The 17,569-nt window shown below is 50.3% G+C and overlaps 1 protein-coding gene and 1 long non-coding RNA gene across 5 annotated transcripts in view; one reads left to right on the top strand and one right to left on the bottom strand.

The window, feature by feature from the left end:
* The window catches only part of IGDCC4 (immunoglobulin superfamily DCC subclass member 4), a 108,575-nt gene extending 97,800 nt beyond the window's left edge, over nucleotides 1–10,775 (bottom strand). For 3 of the 4 annotated variants that reach the window (XM_068958179.1, XM_068958180.1, XM_068958181.1), the window contains exon 1: nucleotides 10,576–10,775. In XM_068958179.1, coding sequence (XP_068814280.1) covers nucleotides 10,576–10,684 — 109 coding nt within the window. In that variant the 5' untranslated portion in view covers nucleotides 10,685–10,775. The remainder of the gene's footprint in view (nucleotides 1–10,575) is intronic. The other variant, XM_068958182.1, reaches the window with a different exon arrangement.
* LOC138068858 (uncharacterized) lies at nucleotides 10,572–11,490 on the top strand. The gene is made up of 2 exons (XR_011143684.1): nucleotides 10,572–10,636; nucleotides 11,337–11,490. It is a non-coding gene; the product is annotated as an uncharacterized lncRNA (long non-coding RNA).
* The last annotated feature ends 6,079 nt before the right edge of the window (nucleotides 11,491–17,569 follow it).

Genomic DNA, 17,569 nt, shown 5'->3' with positions numbered 1-17,569 from the left:
GACACGTTGACAACTCTTCTGTATCAGAGCAGCAGAAAGCCTGTGGGGGCTGTCACACCATTCTGGGGCCCCTCTTGCATCAACGGGATCTAGTCTCAGATGTGAGACTTTTCCCTACCTTCTCTGGACTTTTGCTTATTTCAAACAGAATATATCAAAAAGCAAGACCCCAGACTTGCACTGAGATTTGAGCAAAAGAGCCCAAATCACCCAATTAATCCCATAGTGATAAGAAGTTTTACTCCTGTGCATCAAACTGGTGGATGAGCACCATATGCGGAAGCTGCTCTGGACCAAGGAACACATCCTCATTTGTTAGTAAAAACAAGTGCATTTCCATTAATCCGTACTAATTACTGCTGCTCTTCTTTTCCTAAGTTCTCATGCGTCTCAGCACAGGGGAAAACTCTCACCTTTATAATCAGGCAATTTTGGGATATTTTGAGTAACTCCTTCTCTGTTACAAGGAAGAGGAAAAAGATCACACAGCATCCCCTAAAATGAAACCAGCTCTTTGAAAGAGGCATCATCATTCTCATGTTCAGGTCAGTAGCAGCCTTGCAAGGTCTCCCTGACTTTATCCAACTTTTACTACTGCTGAGCAGGGATTAGCCCACCCCATATTAGCCAAGGATCACTTTTTAGTCATCAGCCTTTAATCACTTGCATTTTCCAATGGAGACCTCGTGCACGTCGCTCAGATAGCGAGCGGGATAATCCACATCATGTTTTTAATGAAATCTACATGAAAAACACACATCCACACCCTTGCCTTCCCCCTTCCAAAATAGCCAATTAGTTCAGCTTAGGAAATGCCATAAAAATTAATACTGTGAAATTTCCAGTCTAACAAGTTTCTAGTGAGAAGCAAATATTCCCTATGAGGATAGAGGGTTTTTTTAAACCCATAAACTTTAAAAATATATAAACAAGTAATCAGTTCTAAGGAATTCTCATTTATAGGTCTGCAAATACCACGCATGCATCTCTGTAGTCACAGTACACGTGCACATATGCAGTGTTGACGCCCCGCAGGCAGGTAGGCACAGCCACATCCACACAGACACCTACCCAGACACATTTCGTACAGCATCTAGTCCATCATCTCTACAGTACACCTGCAGTGTGCTGCCCCACAGCACCTGGATACCTCCACTGCTAGGATATTCATGCTCAGTGCCTCAAAGAGGGCTTTTTTTAAAACCTCATTTAACAAATTAAGAACTACGATGCAGTCAGAGGCTTGTGCCCAAAGTCGCACGTAAGTGTGTGGTGCAGTTTCCACCAAACGCCAGCTTCCTAAACACTCAACAGTCCTACTGGACTGGATCCTATTTCTGATTTTCTGAAGTAACACCCCCACCAGCAGCACAGAAATCTGCCTCTGGAATTCCTCTATCCTGCTTGGGGGGGGGGGGGGGAGGAGTAGGGATTATTACTCCAGTGCCTCTGGTATTTGGATGCCTGGTCCAGAAAATAATGTCACCTGTCCAGGGGATGTCAGTAGGTCACCCAACAGAGCATGGCCACCACAGAAAAAGCGTGTGCTACAGTCAGCCAGTAAGGCACACCACTGCTGAGCAAACACAGGTCTCAGATGTCTCGCTGCTGCTTCAAGGAAACTTCCTTAGAACAGCTGGGCAGAGGCAGAAGCCATTTATACTGGAAGAATAATGACCATGTTGTATAGGTGAAGTGGCAAAGGGCAGAGGTACCTTCATCCTCAGGAGATGGTGAAGCTTCATACACCTCATCTGCATTTGAAGCGCTAGTGGAGCACATGGCTGAGATGTCATTTGGTCAAAGCTGCTGTAGGACTAAGGCAGCATTTTTCTATGCCAGTACAACTGCAATTTTGAACTGTGCAGTGCAATTCCAGCTCAGAAGATAGCATTTCTCTTTAAAAGCCATATGGAAGCTGCACACGTGTGCCCCATCCTGATTCTGCCGTGGCTTCCTGTGCAGGAGAGCCCTGCTGCAAAATCAAAAATCTGCCAACAGCTCCACTGCTCACTGAAGAGACGCTCTCAGAGTTGAAGGTTTCTCTACCTTTCCCTGTGCTTGGCTCTGGTTCAATCACATCTGGAAAACCACATCCTGCACCAGCTGTCAGAGCCGAAAGGCAGCTCTGAGCTGAGCTGCAGGGGAAAAGGTGCCCCTAGAGACTCACAGAGTCCAGAACCAAAAATCAGGCTCTGAAGTCAAGGATTTGAAGCAAAGTAGCTGAGAAATTTGCTTTGCTGAGCAGCAGCTAACTGCTGAGAGAAGTGGGGCTTTTACTTATACTAGTGTGAGCTGCAGAAGGCTAAGATTAAGGGACAGAAAACATCCCTAACAGTTGAAAGATTCAAGGACCTCCACATATTCAGCTTAGTAAAGAGCAGGTTAACAGGAGACTTGATCACAGTCTGTACGTGCACTCACCAGGAGAGGGGACACTTGGTAACAGAAGGCTTTTCATACTAGTAGACAAAGATACAACTACGAAACACATTCAGCCTGAATTTACCTAGCCGTAAGTTACTGAGTGAGCATATCAAAGTAGCTTACTGAGGGACCATGGTGGACAAGAATCCACAAGACATTTTTAAATCAGAAGCGAGTGTCTCTTCTAAAGAGATGTTCTTGTTCAAGCACAGCCATTAAAACCGAAGCAAGAAATGTACTCCAATTCCTACAGCCCGCAGCAGGCAGGAAGGCAGCCCAACCACCCTAGCCTTAAACCTATGAATCTACTGGCATAAAAAAAACAAAGAGCTAAAAGAATTATTTGATGGCTCAGCCCCATGCCCAGATGCTGAAGCCTTTCACCCCGCACTTAACTCCCTCTGCTGCTGAAGAGAAATTGCTGGCAGCAGCCGCAAGCGTTAACAAAATGGGAAGCTATTCTCTGCCAGCAGCTGGGAGAAACTTCCTTCTTTGCCTACTTTGCACGTAAAGAAAACCCCACAGTAGTACTTGAGGTAATGCTGCTAGCCAGATTTTCAGCCGACAGACTCTTGAGGAAAGCCTGCAGATAGCAAGCCTGCTCCTAAGGACCCTCTACAGGAGGATGACATTTGACTTTGGGAGCGTAAGGCTTGTCCCCCCAAGGAAAGTTCACTTTGCTTTCTGTAGAGAGGGAAGAGTACAAAGGGAAAGAAAGAAGTTAGATTTATTGTGACCTAGAAAAAAACGAACTAAGTAATTTTGATCAATATTTTGATTTCTCTGACAAAAGCTGCAATCAGCACTGACATAAACAACTAGTTAGCAAATGGGGGGGGGGGGGGAGAAATCAAACCAGAGTTTCAAGACCCTTATCTTTCCATCACAACAATTGCCACCAATGACAGTAATTTGCATGGCTAATAGGCAGTATTATGTTTACAAAATCATTCTTGGGAAGGGGGAATCTAAACAATTTTTGCCAACCCAGCAAAGGAGGTATTGGATCAGATGCTAGCTTTCCTTCTCCCCTTTTATCCTGTGCGTGTATTTTGCCAAGATGCCTTGCTACGCACTAACACATGGTGCCTTTGCAAGTGCTCCCCAATTATTTGCCAGATTCTCTCAATTCTCAAGCATTTGCCAGAAGTGGCATTGGTAGGGCATGGAAACAGGTTGCAACTGGCCCAGGCTCTTTGGGTAATTATATTTAAGAGAAGGACTATGTGTGTTATCATCTTTAAGTAGCACTTTCATTTCCAAAAAGGTAAGTGTGTCATATGTGCATACCAAGGTCCAAAAGAAAGGGTGGAGAGAGAGAGAGAGAGATAGAGAGAGAGAGAGAGAAAATAGGGACAAAGATTTCCAGAGAAATATAAAAGCCTTCTCAGTTGCAATAACAACAAGTCAATAAACACTTGACTAGTTTTCTTGTAATAACACACACAATTCCACTTTTTTCTAGAAAATATCTGGGCCTAATTCGGAAATTATATTCAACTAGCAAGTTCAGAGGCAGGGAGAGAACAGTCTTGCACAACTTCAGGTAGTTTTCAACCTTTCAAGCACCACTGATGCTTTTCAAAACAAAAAAGATATCTCAAAGCCCTGGGTGCATAAACAGCCAGGTTTTGCCAAAACCCTCAGTGGATTCACAGAGCACAGCACAGGAAATCCATCCCATTAAGTAATGACCTCTTTGGTCACACCAATTAACTTGATCATCTATTGACAGTCAATTTAGAAACCATCAAGGACATGCATCCCCCAGCACAGGCAGTAATAGGCAAAGCAGGACCTTCTTATTGCATCCCCACCAATCTGCTGCCAGACAGGCATCGCTTCTGCATCTCAGGTTTGCTCCACCCCTGCTCCAAGTCCTGCCATCCCTGCACCTTCCCCAGGAGCTCTATTTTAACTGTTCAATTTCTCAGATTCTTATATTCAACAAAGTGCTAAGCCATTCCAACTCCACGGGGAAAGCGTTCAAAGACCTAAGTAGGAAATGTGGGCATGGGAGTAAGTCAAAGTAAGGGAAACGGCCACAGCAGACTGAAGACAGATGTGATACCTTCATGTGCTAGATTTTAATACTCTCATCAGTCTGGGCTGAGAGCAACCTCTGGAGATGCTTGCATTTCCTTAACACAATGCTGTCCAGGAGACATCTACCACACAAGCAGTTCCCATGGGTCAAATTCCTACCAGACTCTGCAATGGATGCAACTTTGCCCGCCCACCACTCAACTCCTTAACAAGCTCACAGTGTTTCCAGTCTTCCATGTCAGATAAGCACACATCTTTAATATTAAGCAACCTGTCCTCAAGAAATCCACACGATGAGGGAACTTGGAAAAAAAAATTTAAAAATAGAAAGCATAGAATAAACCAGGCTATTCTCAGCTGAATTTAATAAAGCAGCACCAGGCAACGGAGTCTAAAATGCAGATACAGATTTGTAAATTACCTCAGAACACCTGATGATAAAGTCCCAGAGGAGTACAGTAATTGCTTATCATAACAGCCACAGAATATGTTTATCACCCACTGAGATAACAAACTGCACCGTATTATTCTCTGCTGGACCTTTCAGATAAAGCAGACCAATATCACAACAGCAGGATCCCATGGATTAAGAGCAGGAGAGGATCTGACTCAGAAACAGAGACACCAAAAGACATCGCTGACATGGAACTGAGGAGTTCATGAAAACACGTGCAAGTGAGGAGCACCACCACCTACACACCCACGAGCAAAGTGTTTTGACACGTGCAAATGAGAAAGCGTTAGATACACTCAAACAAGGCCGCTGACAAGTGTATGGGTTCTCCTCTCCATTTAGGAAAGGAGGGGCTCATTTAACGCAGATTTGATCTCAGCCCCTACGCGGCCATTTGTCCTCCCTCGAGAATTTCTCTCTTCAGCAGCTACCACTCTAGCAGATTGCTACCTTGCTGAAAGTAAACACTGATCAGCTCTTCCCCTCCCTACGAAGGCCATTTCTCTTCAGAATGAAGAAAATTCAATGAGGTTTCAAGGATTATTTCAGCATGCTTATACAGATGGTTAGACAAACTAGCAAGAGCTCCTCGGTCCTCCCCTCTGTGCCTGGTGTGGGGTTTAGCATCTTTAGAAGGGCTCATGAAAACACAGCTCCCAAACGCAGCTTTTTCTGAAGACAGCAGACGCAGTTTGAACAGCTGTGGATCCTCACACTAAGAAGCTGTAAGTGAGAAAAGCAGAAATAGCACTTGGAGGTCACTAACACATGAGATTTTAATAAATGCAAGAAAGCTACTGAGAGTGACAACATTCTTCATATGTTCATAGTGCACCACAGCATCTTCTGCCCAGCAGGAGCAAACGGGGAAACTGAGGCAGAGAGAGCAAGTGATCAAAGACAACAGAAAGAGCCTGCGTCCCAGCTGCTCCAAGGGCTGCCTTTCCGTGTTTGGAAGATGCTCTCCCGGTCAGAGGGGAAAGCAAAACAGCTACCAAGGCCTGTGACATGAATGCTGGCATAACAATAAAACAAGGGCAGGTTTTAAAGCATAAAGGGCTTTAAAACTAAAATAAACAGGTGGTTACAAGGACTCCAGAAGTGATTTCCTGCAGCTTTGTGTTTCATGACTGCATTATTCTGTCCTATCCTAACAGGGCGCAAGCTCTGTTCAAAGCTCTTCCCATAGCTGAGGCACTTCAAATTTCTCCCATATGGGTTTTCCAGTGTCTAAAATTGTAATTTTGCAGCGTCTCCTTCAGTTCATGTACAAACTGGGTCTCTCTTCCCTGTTCAGCTGTTCATTTTCAAAACCCTTATAGAAATGCAGAAGCTCCAAATTCTCCACAGCTCCGTTCAAGCTAGCTGTGACTGCCCAGCAGGTCCAGAAATTATTTGGAAAATGAAAGGGAGATGGACACACAGCATGATTACAAAAGCCTCTTTTCCTTAGAAAACCAGGCTAAAAATACTGTAGACAGCAGGTCCAAATCTTCTCCAGAAAGCAATGAAATTGCACCAGAGTTGATTTTGGCCCAATATATACTTAGCAAATACTGATAACAAGGATTTACCATATTCCCCATAGTATTACAGCTGACTGTAAAGCAAACATTTGCTTCCTACAGATAACAAAATGACTATGATCACTCTGGCAAAGGTTAGGGTTCCTTCCTTCACCCAAGGCAGGCCCATGATTCTCACTGCCCAAACAAAAATCTCTCATTTGTAACACTGGCCTGTTTTCCCCCAGGTACCTACTCACCTCACGCAAAGACATAGTTAGGGATGAGCTTGGGATAAGTTCCAACAACAAATCACAATGAGATTAAATATTAATTCCTATTTTAATTATATAACCATGACTAGGCTTAATGGTCAGGCGGCCATTAAACAGGAGAGAAGCACGTAAAGCGGATGAGAAGCATTTCTTATATTGCAAATGCCTGGACCCGTTCACAGGCACGTGCCTTTTTCCCCAGGAGATTAGCCAGCCTTCGAGAAGACAGCTCCAAGAGGTGCACAGTTCAAACCATCCAGCAATCAACACAGTACCAGGAGTCACGCTCAGACCCCTGAGCCAACATGGGACAACGCAGCACACTGCTCAGTCAGCGCCCTGTCCTTGGGAAATATGATCTTCTTCATCACAGCATATAAATAACTAGTGCTAAACATTCATTGATGGATTTCATCCTCTCAGCACCTCTGACAGTGTGCGGCGTCTCTATTTTTGTCTAAAGATGGACCCTGAGGACACCAGAGCAGGCTCAAGGACTGGCCTAGGATCACAGAGGGAACGCAACTGAGATGTCCCACGTGCCACAGCAACGCCCTATCCACCAGAGCAGTTGCCAAACTCAATTTGCTCTGTCACCCTAACGCAGAACGGGACCTGTGCTGTATCACAGAAGCTGCCTCCAGCTCCTAACCAGGCTGCAAGCGCGCACACACACACACACAGAATCCTCTCTTTTTTTCCCCAGGGACAGGCAGATTGCCAAACTTCTTTTTAAATTATTACTTGCACCACTTTGAAGTGGCTTGCGTACCATTAGCAATACACACACCCCCGTATGGGGCCCCCTGCAGTAGATCAAACTTTCTACAGCTGTCAGTAGAAAGCCTGCTGCAGAAAGTGGGAGAAACATCAGAAAATAAGCTGGTTCCGCTTCACTTTAAAGGTGGTGAAAGGAGAGGGCATCAAAAAATAAAATAAAATTAAAAAAAAAAGAAGAAAAGAAAAAAGCTACCTCTCCATATGGAGCTGCAGGGACAACAAAAACACAACCAAGCCTGAGCTGTTTCTTTCAGCCTGACACACGAAAAGAGAAACAGGGAAATACTAGCCGAAACATTCCCTACTTGTAAGCAGCCTAAGCTGTCAGGGCTTTAAGACTAGCTGTCATGACAGCCGCAGCACAACGGCAGCAAGCTCCCGAGCGAGACCTGCGGCTAGAAACATGCCATGGGCAAAACCTCACTAATGCGGTGTGCACGAGAGTAGGGCTTTTCACAAGAACACTGTCAATGGGGGCAGAGGGGGTCTCAAATTAAAAGGGAAAAACTGGGGATTCGAAGAAACATCCCCTCCCTGCTCCGTTCAACTCTGCCTCCTCGCAACCCACCCCACGGACAAGCGACGCTGCAACAACACAGCCAACAGGGCAAACAAAATCTGCATGCAGGTGACGTTCTGCAAAGCGCAGGCTACCACGGCAGCGAAGACGTGCGATCTCTGAACAATGGCAACGCTGACTTCTCTAGGCAAAGGCGCTCACTGCGTTGAGCACGCTGCAAGGTTACAGAGCCGAGAAGAATGCGACAGGAAGGATAAAACAAATCAGGACTAAAGTTAGGTGAGGTAGAAAAAGCAAATCTGTTCCACAACAGCAAAGAGACTTGACCACAAATCCAAATGACATGAACCCAGATGGATTTCAGCTGATCATTCAGATGGAAAGCTCAGCCCACTTCCCACTGCAACGTCCCCCTGTACAGAGCCCCAAGGAAAGCAACCAGCACAACCCCTTTGCCAGAGGCAATTGAAGGGGGGGGTAACCCAAATACACAAAAACACCCAAACCACCACTCACAACCCCTTCTGCTACTTTGAGGCTTCAGCCTCAAAGTAGGACAGCAGAAGACTTTCAATACACTGGATCACATCCCCAGCAAGCCAAAACTGGCACAGCTTTCATCAAGTCCATGGGCCAGGGAAGGTTTTTCCAGGCTAGTTCTCTCCTAAGTATTTCGTACCAGGAGAGGCTTGAACCTTGGATCAAAAGACATGGGCTTCAGGATCAAATGCACGCTTCTCCAAAAGCGTTTCAACCTTCTGCCAAATTAATCTCATATTGAAATAAGTCCATGTTTTTCCTTTCAGAATCAAACCCACCTGTTGGAAAGCACATCCACATGTACTGAGCTGCACGTTCACACGCGGCACAAGCGGACACGCACGTTACCTCTTTGCGCCATTCGTAGCCCATTGTTGTAAAACAAACAGAAAATAGTTTTCACTAGTTGCCTAATTACTTGCAAAGAGAGAGGAGCCACAACCACAGATTCCCACAAAGCACTTGAAGTTTTCCTGTTGAAATGGATTTGAAAAAATAGCATCCACTCCCCACGACCACGACCACCAGCTCCTTAAAAATCGTTCTCCATTACAAGCTTCAGGATCCACGTAGTCCTTTGCTCGAACACGCAGGAGACACAGTTCCCACCCACATGCATGCTACCAGTTAATCTGCTGGTAGGGTCACAGCCTGCCATCCATCTAGGAAAACCCACGCACACTGATGACAACGGGCCATTTACACGAACCGTTACTTATTTCTACACACGGCCACAGTCATGCTGCACCTCTATCATATGAAAACCTTAACCTTACAGAAGCTTACAAAGAGCTTGCTCAATGTCCAAAAAAAAAAAAAAAAAAAAAACCCTGCAACCATCCACTACGTTATATTCTCCCCCAAAAGGCTATTTCCGAAACCGTAAGGGTTGAACGCCCTTTATGCTATTATTATGCTCCGCTGAACCTGAATGAATCACAAAAAAAGGAATAAAGACGTATAACAAAATAGGGATGACACTTCCACTTCAGTCTCTGGTTTAGGAGTCTCTTTTAAAGAAGCGATTCTTAGGGGGACACACACAGCACATGTTTTTGCAGTGTAGCTCTGCCAACACGCACCTTTCCAGCCCTCTCTCGGCGACGCGGACTACAGCGTAGGCGAGCCTGCGTACGCGCGGGGAAAAGCCACGAACCCCGAGGTCCGCGACTGGGACGAGCCTCGATGCAAACTTCTAGGGCAAACACAGAGAGCCAGCGAGTCGCAGAGGCACGGCGAGTACGTGTGCCGGGGCACTGAGCCGTTTCCGTAACCGCCGCAAAACGGCCCGAGCGAGCAGCGCGGATATTTATCGGCTTCTTCGACCGATCCACCAGACATGGGCCAACGCGCCGGGAAGCGGAGGGCAGGAAAGGGGCGCCCGGAGGAGGCCGGGCCGGGGCCACGGGCAGCATCCTGGGCCTGCCGCGAGCCGGACCCGCCGCCTCTCCTCGAGGAGGGCGAGCAGCTCGGGGCGGCCCGGCGCAAGACGTCCCGCGGGACGAAACCGCGGCGGTCGCGGCGAGGTGGGGGGACCCCTTTCGCCACCCCAGAGACGTCCCCGAAGGAGGCACCTGGCAGCCACGTGCGGAGGCCACGAGCCTGCGGCCGTCGCCCGGCGTGAGGGGGCGAGGAAGGACTGAGGGGGAGACTCAGCCTCTGCAGGGGGGCAAGCACGGGAAGGGGGTGAAAAACAGCCACTGAAAGGGGGAAGGCGGCCACTGAGGGGGCTGAAAAGGAGCTACTGGGGGGGGGGGCAAAAAATGGCGGGGGGGGGCCCAAAAAGCAGCCACTGCAGAGGGTAGAGAGACATTGAGGAGGCCAAAAAACAGCCACAGGGGCTATTGCGGAGGTGGGGGAGCGGGCAGCGCATCCCTGCCCGGCCCGGCTGCCCCATCCCCACGCCGCGGCTGCCCGCCGCCCCGCGGGGTGTGGCGGCAGCGCAGGTGCCACCGCGGCCGCCCCACTCGCGACCGTGGGCTGGCTGGCTGGCTGACCCCGACCCTCCCTCCCTCCCTCCTCACCCACCTTGCACGGCCAGGACGGCGAGGGCGGAGAAGCAGAGACAAAGCAAGTCCTCCAGCGCCATGTAAGCCCCGCCGGGCGCCGGGAGCAGGGGCGGCCGCCGCGGTCGCATTTAAGAGGGGAGCGCGCTCTCCCGCCGCCCCACCGCCATCTTGTGCGAGCGCCCCAGCCCCGCGCTGCCCGCCGCCGCCGCCGCCCGCCGGGCCCCGCTGCCGGGGGAGGGACGGAGGGAAGGAGAGAGAGAGAGAGGGAGGGAGGGAGGGAGGCGGCCGCGGGGCTCTGCCTTTGTCAGCCGGGCTCGTCGCCGCCGAGCCGAGGGGGGCTGCCGCTGCCCGCCGCCTCCCCCTGCTCCTCCTCACGCGGCTCCCGCCCGCCAGTAACAGCGGGTCCAACAGGTTGCTGAGAGCCCCGGGGCGCCGAGGAGAGGGAGAAGCCCTTTTCCCTGAGGGAAAAGTGCTTGGAAAGAGTTGGGGGGGGGGGAGTAGAGGGACGAGGCGGTGGGGGGGGGTCGCCGGCAGGCAGGGAGGGAGGCGGCAGGTGCGGGGCGGCTGCCCGCGGCCGAGACCTCGGGAGGGGAAATCCGTCAAAAACGGTCCCGTGCGGATTTTTTTTTTTTTTTTTGGGGGGGGGGGGGCGGTTGGACAGTGGAAAGAGGCAGAGAGCGCCGCAGGGTGCTGGAAAGCGGAGGGAGGCGGCCGCTTTCACCTGCGCGGAGAGGGGCCGGGGCCGATACCGATGCCGAGCAGAAGTGCTGTCCGGAGCAGGTCGGAGGTGTCTGCTTCGGCGGCCGAAAGGAGAAGAGGCTGCCCGGCACGCTGGCGACGTTTCATCGCTGGCGCCTGGGAGGCAGAGAGGGCTCCAGCTATGCAGAACGCGAGGAACAAATTTTAAATAAATAAATAAACTTTTTAATGCAAACTCTTCCTATTTGTTAGCTTGTTTAACGAACTGTTGAAAACATAAATGCAACCGGACAGGCGGCGTGGCGGGAAGCAGGTTTCCCACGCGGCCGAAGTTAACGCGCCTGCAGCTTGGTGGGAGACCCTCTGCCCGGCCTCGGACCTGGCAGAGCTTGGCCAAGCTGTGGCACCACGCGCTAAGGCGGCAGCCAACCCTCCGGCCCCATCCCCGCACCGTCCCTACGGTTCAGGCCCTGCCTCGCAGCCTCCGAGGAGGCAGCGTTTCCCGGAGAGCAAACCCCGCCGTTGGCGAGCGGCGTTGCGTTGCTGATCCACGCCTGGAAATATCCCCCCCACCGCCGCTCCCGGGGGACCGCGACGGCTGGGCTCACCGAAGGGCAAGCGGCGCTACGCGTGGGCTTGGCGCCGCGTCGCCCGGTTTGGGCGCCGTTTTAGTTTCAGAGCAAACCGGCACGTACGGGGAGCCTGGTTTCAGCAGGAACGGAGCCAACGCGGGGCGCTGGGTCTGGCAGAGAAAACGGGCATTAACAGCCACCCTCCCCTCCGCTAGCCGGCGTTGCTCCGGCGCGGAGCTACCGATCGACAAAGCTGCGCAGGGCCTCCGCTCCCTCGGGGCCTTTCCCACCCGCTCCTTCTGCCGGCGGTGGTTTTAAGGGTACCGTCCCTCGATTTAAATACTCAGGTCCGTAGAAGAACGTCTGCTAGTGTTTTCCTTTCAGACACATCCACTTCCCAGTCCTTTCCTCTCCTTTTCTTCCTCAAATCCTGGATGTTTCTCCCTGCCTTCAACTGAGGAAACCTTTATTTAAAAAAAAAAAAAAAATCAGGCAAGTCCAGCACGATATAAAATAACGAAAACTGGTGCACGCTGGCTAACGGCGCCTGGCCTCTGCTAGCCGCTGAACCAGTCTGGGGTTAAAAGGAGAAGCAGGCACCGGCCTGGAAATCGAAAGACCCAAATCTGATTCTTGTCTTTGCTTCCTGCCCGCCTTTACAGCGGCACTGAATCCCTCCGTGACACCTGTCCGCCTTCCCGCGTGTCGCTGGCAGCGGGAAGCAGACCAGCGTTTTGACAAACCCAGGCTTGCGACAGATGTATTCCCTCTCTCACGGAGCGGGGAAAAACGACTTGAACAACAGAGCCTGCACTGTGACCTGGGGCAACCGGCTCCTTTCACACTTGCAACACCCCTGCAGCGTGACACCAAGCGCCCCCGCTCCCCTGCAGCAGCCCAGCCGACGCGAGCTCCCAGCGAGCAGCGTTGGCACAGGGCAGCCCCGCACGGCTTCCTCCAGCACCTGCCGAAACGTGAGTTTGCGGGAGCCGGCTCCGGACGGAAAAAAACCTGAAGAAAGAGCCACTTTGTAGAAAACATCAGATGTCTCCCCGGCTGTAAAGCCGTAAAGATCAAAGTGGCAGCAGACCCGGGCCGATGGGAGCAACGCTCCTTCTCCCGACAGGGGCCAAAACTGCCCCAAAACTTACGGGAAGCAAAAGCCCCCCTTCATGTGCTGCAGACTCTCCGAAGCGTCTGTCCACGTCGGTGGGGAGCTTCATCCCAGCTTTCAATAGCTGCAAACCTTCAGTAGTTTTGAGCTGAGAAAGCGTGACTAGCAAAGAGTAACAGCAGCAAGCGGCAGGTGTTTGCAGCTCAGCCTTTTCTTCCCCGCTCGGGAGACATTATTTCTGTGCTCCAAAAAAAATAAAATAAATCTGTGGTGAGACAGGTATATGCACAGTATATCCTGCCCATCTCTTGGTTTGTATATGAACCCAGCAATGAGGAGATCATTAGGGAAATCCAGCAGAAGCCCCTATAAATTCTCCTCGCTCGGCAGGGGCTTTCCCCATGCAGCCAGCCCGGAGCCGAGGGGGATCCATGCTTTTGAGCGCTGCCGTCTCTAGCTGGTTTGTTATAGCTAGAAGAGGCCAGGAAGCACAGTGGCGCGTTACAGCGGTATCTGAACCAGGATTTCTCCAACCCCAGCCCACACCAAGCAGCCCACGTCCGCTTTCCCTTGGCGCCTGGAGGATTTCGACTAGCAGGATCCAATTGTGCAAGATACTGAACAAACTCAGGCAAAGAACAACTCCTGCTCCCCAAAAAGACCGAAAAAAAGCAAAAAGAACTCAAAGACCGGACAAAAGAAAAGCGTTTCACAGACAAAGCACGGAGGTATAAGAGGCTCCACAGCACGTTGCATGCTTTTGTTAACCAGGCAACGCGATATCATCCCAGTTCTAGGTAGAGCCTGAATCCTGCAGCAAGCGGCCGGAAATCTGGTCTCTGGCTGCCTGGCATGGTTTGGGGCTCAGGGCCTGCAGAGTTATGGCCCACAGCCAGAAAAGTTAAAACACATGAAAGACATGGAAGTTAATTCAAAATTAAGTGATACAAATTTAAAGCAGAATAGCTGGGTTTTTTTTAATCACCCTGCGGATGTTCTTATCCCAGGCTCAGGTTGCTTTCTATTCTCCTCGCTTAATCCACTTCGCGCTGAAGAGGGTGGTTTGAATTTGGAATAAGGCACTTTGTCTGCAGACTAAGAGTGCCCCCACAGACCGCCGCCGCTCGGGAGCAGCAGTCAAGCGACACATCCCCCTGCTGTCGACCCCTAACGCGCTGGAGGCAGAGCGCGTTAAAGCCTTTGTGCTCGCTCGCGCTCGAAACTGCTTTCCTTTACTCGAAACTGCTTTCCTTCGGAGCGAAACCATCCCGCCCAGGGCTTTAGTGCCCTCTGGTTTCACGGCTGTCGCAGGGAGTCGGGGCCTGAGACGCGTGGGACCATGCTTAGGTCCGTTCTTTCCCAAGCGGGAATAAGGCTCTTATTCGCAAATACAGCCCTGCCCTGGCTTCTGATGCTCTTTGGCTCAAGGCGGGTCTCTGACACCAAGACTGAAGGTTTGTGATGGGTTTAAGCTATTTCGATTCGCAGAAGAGGTGGCTGCCCGTTCCTCTGTGCTGGCCTTAGTGTTTGAACGAGCCTGGAGGAAGGGATGGAGCTGGAAACTGCACTGGCAGCAACAACAACAGAATCAGTCCTCTGCTCCGGCTCCCCGTGCAGCCACCCAAGAGTCAGCGCCAGCGCGAGAGAAGCCAAGGGGATCTGGAGAGAGAGGCACGAGGGCGCTTTCAGTGGCAGCACAAAGCTGAATCCACTCAAAGTCATTGCAAAACCGCAATCTCGGTCTTCCCAGTACAGAAGTCCCTCAGGGACCTTTACCACCAGGACCCTGTTCCTTGCCAGGCTGCTTCGGGTCTGGCAGCAGCTTCAGCGCTAGAGGGCACGTTCACTTCCAGACAAGGAGAGTGGCGGTAGCCTCCTGTTCTGTATGTGCGAGCAATGCCAAACAGGAGCAGCTGGTTGCACATAATAACATGCATTGTGTAAGTGAGCAACACAATAAGCAATTTGCTCGACAACCCAGGGACATCAGGACAATTCTGTATAACAGAGAAGAAAGAGAAGAGGGGGGAGAAAAAAAAAAAACATGTGATGACCAAACCCTAAGGGAGCCTCAGTATACTACACATTCATTTCATTATGCTCGCTCTTATAAATATTTATTACATATACTATCTCATCACTCTTCCAGGAATGGGTGTTGCGTTATTGTTACAGCCAGAGAGGGCTTTCCCTCTTCCTCTGCTCCTGCTGCAGGCAGTCGACAGTGGCCCAAGATAGACAGGGAGCAAGAGTGTGACACTAGCTATGGAAAACACCACTTAAAACGGGGCTCTGGGGCAGATATTGGCAGGTGCATTGTTAGGAGAAAGAGGAATGGAAGGGGAAAAGGCAGCAAGTAATGAGATTCGGAAGCCTTCTGTTTCAAATACGGTGATGGCAAAAGGGATTTCTACAGACAAGGGCCCTGGCTCTCCAGCCTGCACCAAGAGTGAATAGAAACTCTTCCACCCCACAAAATCCTGCGCAGGGCCAGGACGGGAGAGTTTCGATTTAGTTGAGTGCCAGGCTGAGAAACAGCTCACAGGGAAGCTAAGGTGTATTCTGAGTATCGGTATCGGCCTGCAAGTAGAAAGCTTTCATTTAAAGTAACCTAAAGAAAATCTCGCATTTATAAAGCTGTGCTCATAAAGACATGGGTTTTTAGCTCTACTGCTCATATCGCTGCCAGGACTTCCTCTATGCCCTATTCCTGGCCCTCTCCGTTGGCCACTGGGACTAGTCACACAAGTGAGGGCTTGCCGAGTCAAACGCTAACTTGCCTCATGCAGAGACACTTCTGCTGATTCTTTGTTCAAGACTAATGACTTGGGCTGGATTACTGAAAGTGTAATTTAGGAAAACATGCTGAGACAGTGCAGACAGAGTAGATTTTAGATTAAATGAATCTGTTTCACTTAAGTAAGTCTGCCTTGCTGTCATATTCATCTTTTTTTTGTGCATTTGTTAACCGGCTTGTTCACTGCCAACTATAATCAAAGACGTACTAGAAACATCCCCATGTGTTATAAAGCGGCTGCATAGCGCATCACTGTGTTGTAAACATACATGACCATGAAAAATAGTATTTGCTCATAAACAGCATCTGTGGACTTCTCCTACAGCAGTTATCAAGGGCCAATAAAAGTTTTGATCCCTAAATAGTCTAATTTTTATACCCTGCTACGGTGCCTCATAACTAGGGTTGGTTTTAGGCATAAACAACACAAGTGACATCAAGGAGCACCGCACAGCCGGGGCCGCCGTCAGAAACACCGGTCGGACTCCCTTGTAGTGGCAAACGTGACCCCGTGCCAAAAAGAAAGATCTGTTCCAAAGTTTTATTAGCTCTCCAGCGCTCGCTATAAAATGCCGTGCTACGAGCGAGCAGCCGGCGCGCGCGGGCTGCTTGGTGCACATCGTCCTGCCACCCTCTGGCGGCTGACCCCAGCAATATAGCCGCGCGCGTCCGAGGAGGCCGCGGGAACGGCACCGTGCCGGCTGCGCTTGGCTTTGAAAGGCGCACGCTGGTGAGCACGCTGCGCGTGCACGCAGCAACAGCCGCCCTTTGGCCTGGCCTCACTTGAGTCTGACTTGCTCAGACGCGAGACGTAAGGTTTGAACGCGAAACGTTCCGGCGCTTCGGAAACGTCGGGATCTGCAGCCGATCTCCGCATGGGATTTCATGACAGTCCAGCAGGCTGAACCGCCGCAGGTGTTCAGTGCTGGGCAGATGTTTGACTTCTGCGTCTGCAGTTGGGCTCCGTGCAGAAACCGGGAGCGCATACCTGCCTCCTGGGATCGTTTCAGATACTAAATTCTTCTCTAATATTCCACACAGAGCCAGAGGTCCCGACATTTTTATGTCTTCCCATTCCTGCATCAAGAAGCCCCAATGCCCTTTATCTTCCAACCCCCCCGTCCCGATCGGCACGAGGAGGGTGGCTGGGCAGGTTCACCGCAACCACCCCAGAGGCGAAAGGAGTTGTTATGCTTTTACTCAGAAATGGCCCGTTTGCCCCGACAGCCTGCGCTGGCTTTCGCAGCGTCCTCAGTGCCCTCGTCGTATAACGCAGACTAGTCCCCTCTATCAGACTGCTCTGCAAACCTAAATAGATGATGTATTTATTTATGGATTACTGACCACAAGAAAGGGAAGCTTTGCACTATTGTCAACCCTACAGCACTCGGTCTGCTATAAATAATGCAGCATTGTTCATTGTTGGCTTATGGTTTAAGTTCCAGTGAGCATCGCAGAGCAGCAGACTCAGCAAAGGCAAAGGCGGCACAGGGTATTAGTAAGAGAAATAGTACCAGCTGAGGAGGAGTATTAAAAAAAACACCGCAAAATTGCAACATCCTCAGAGTTATTTTAATGTAAACTTCTCCAGCCTCTTGCTGGTAAAACTTGCTTTTACCTCTAATTTAGAATCGCACAAATCTGTGATTATCCTCTGATTTTTCACTCCGCCTTCTCCCGTTTGTGAGCTAATTCGATCTCAGATCAACGCTAATTAACACACGAGGTCACCGCCGTGGCCAGCAGGCACCCTTGCAACAGGCCGTTCAGAAACATTAAGAAACCAAAAGAGCCTCCGCTGCTTCCTTTGAACTCTCCAATTAAAATTTTC

Source organism: Struthio camelus, chromosome 12 (assembly GCF_040807025.1).
Source record: "Struthio camelus isolate bStrCam1 chromosome 12, bStrCam1.hap1, whole genome shotgun sequence".
NCBI classification, from domain to species: Eukaryota; Metazoa; Chordata; class Aves; order Struthioniformes; family Struthionidae; genus Struthio; species Struthio camelus.
This window is presented reverse-complemented; position numbering and strand designations above follow the sequence as displayed.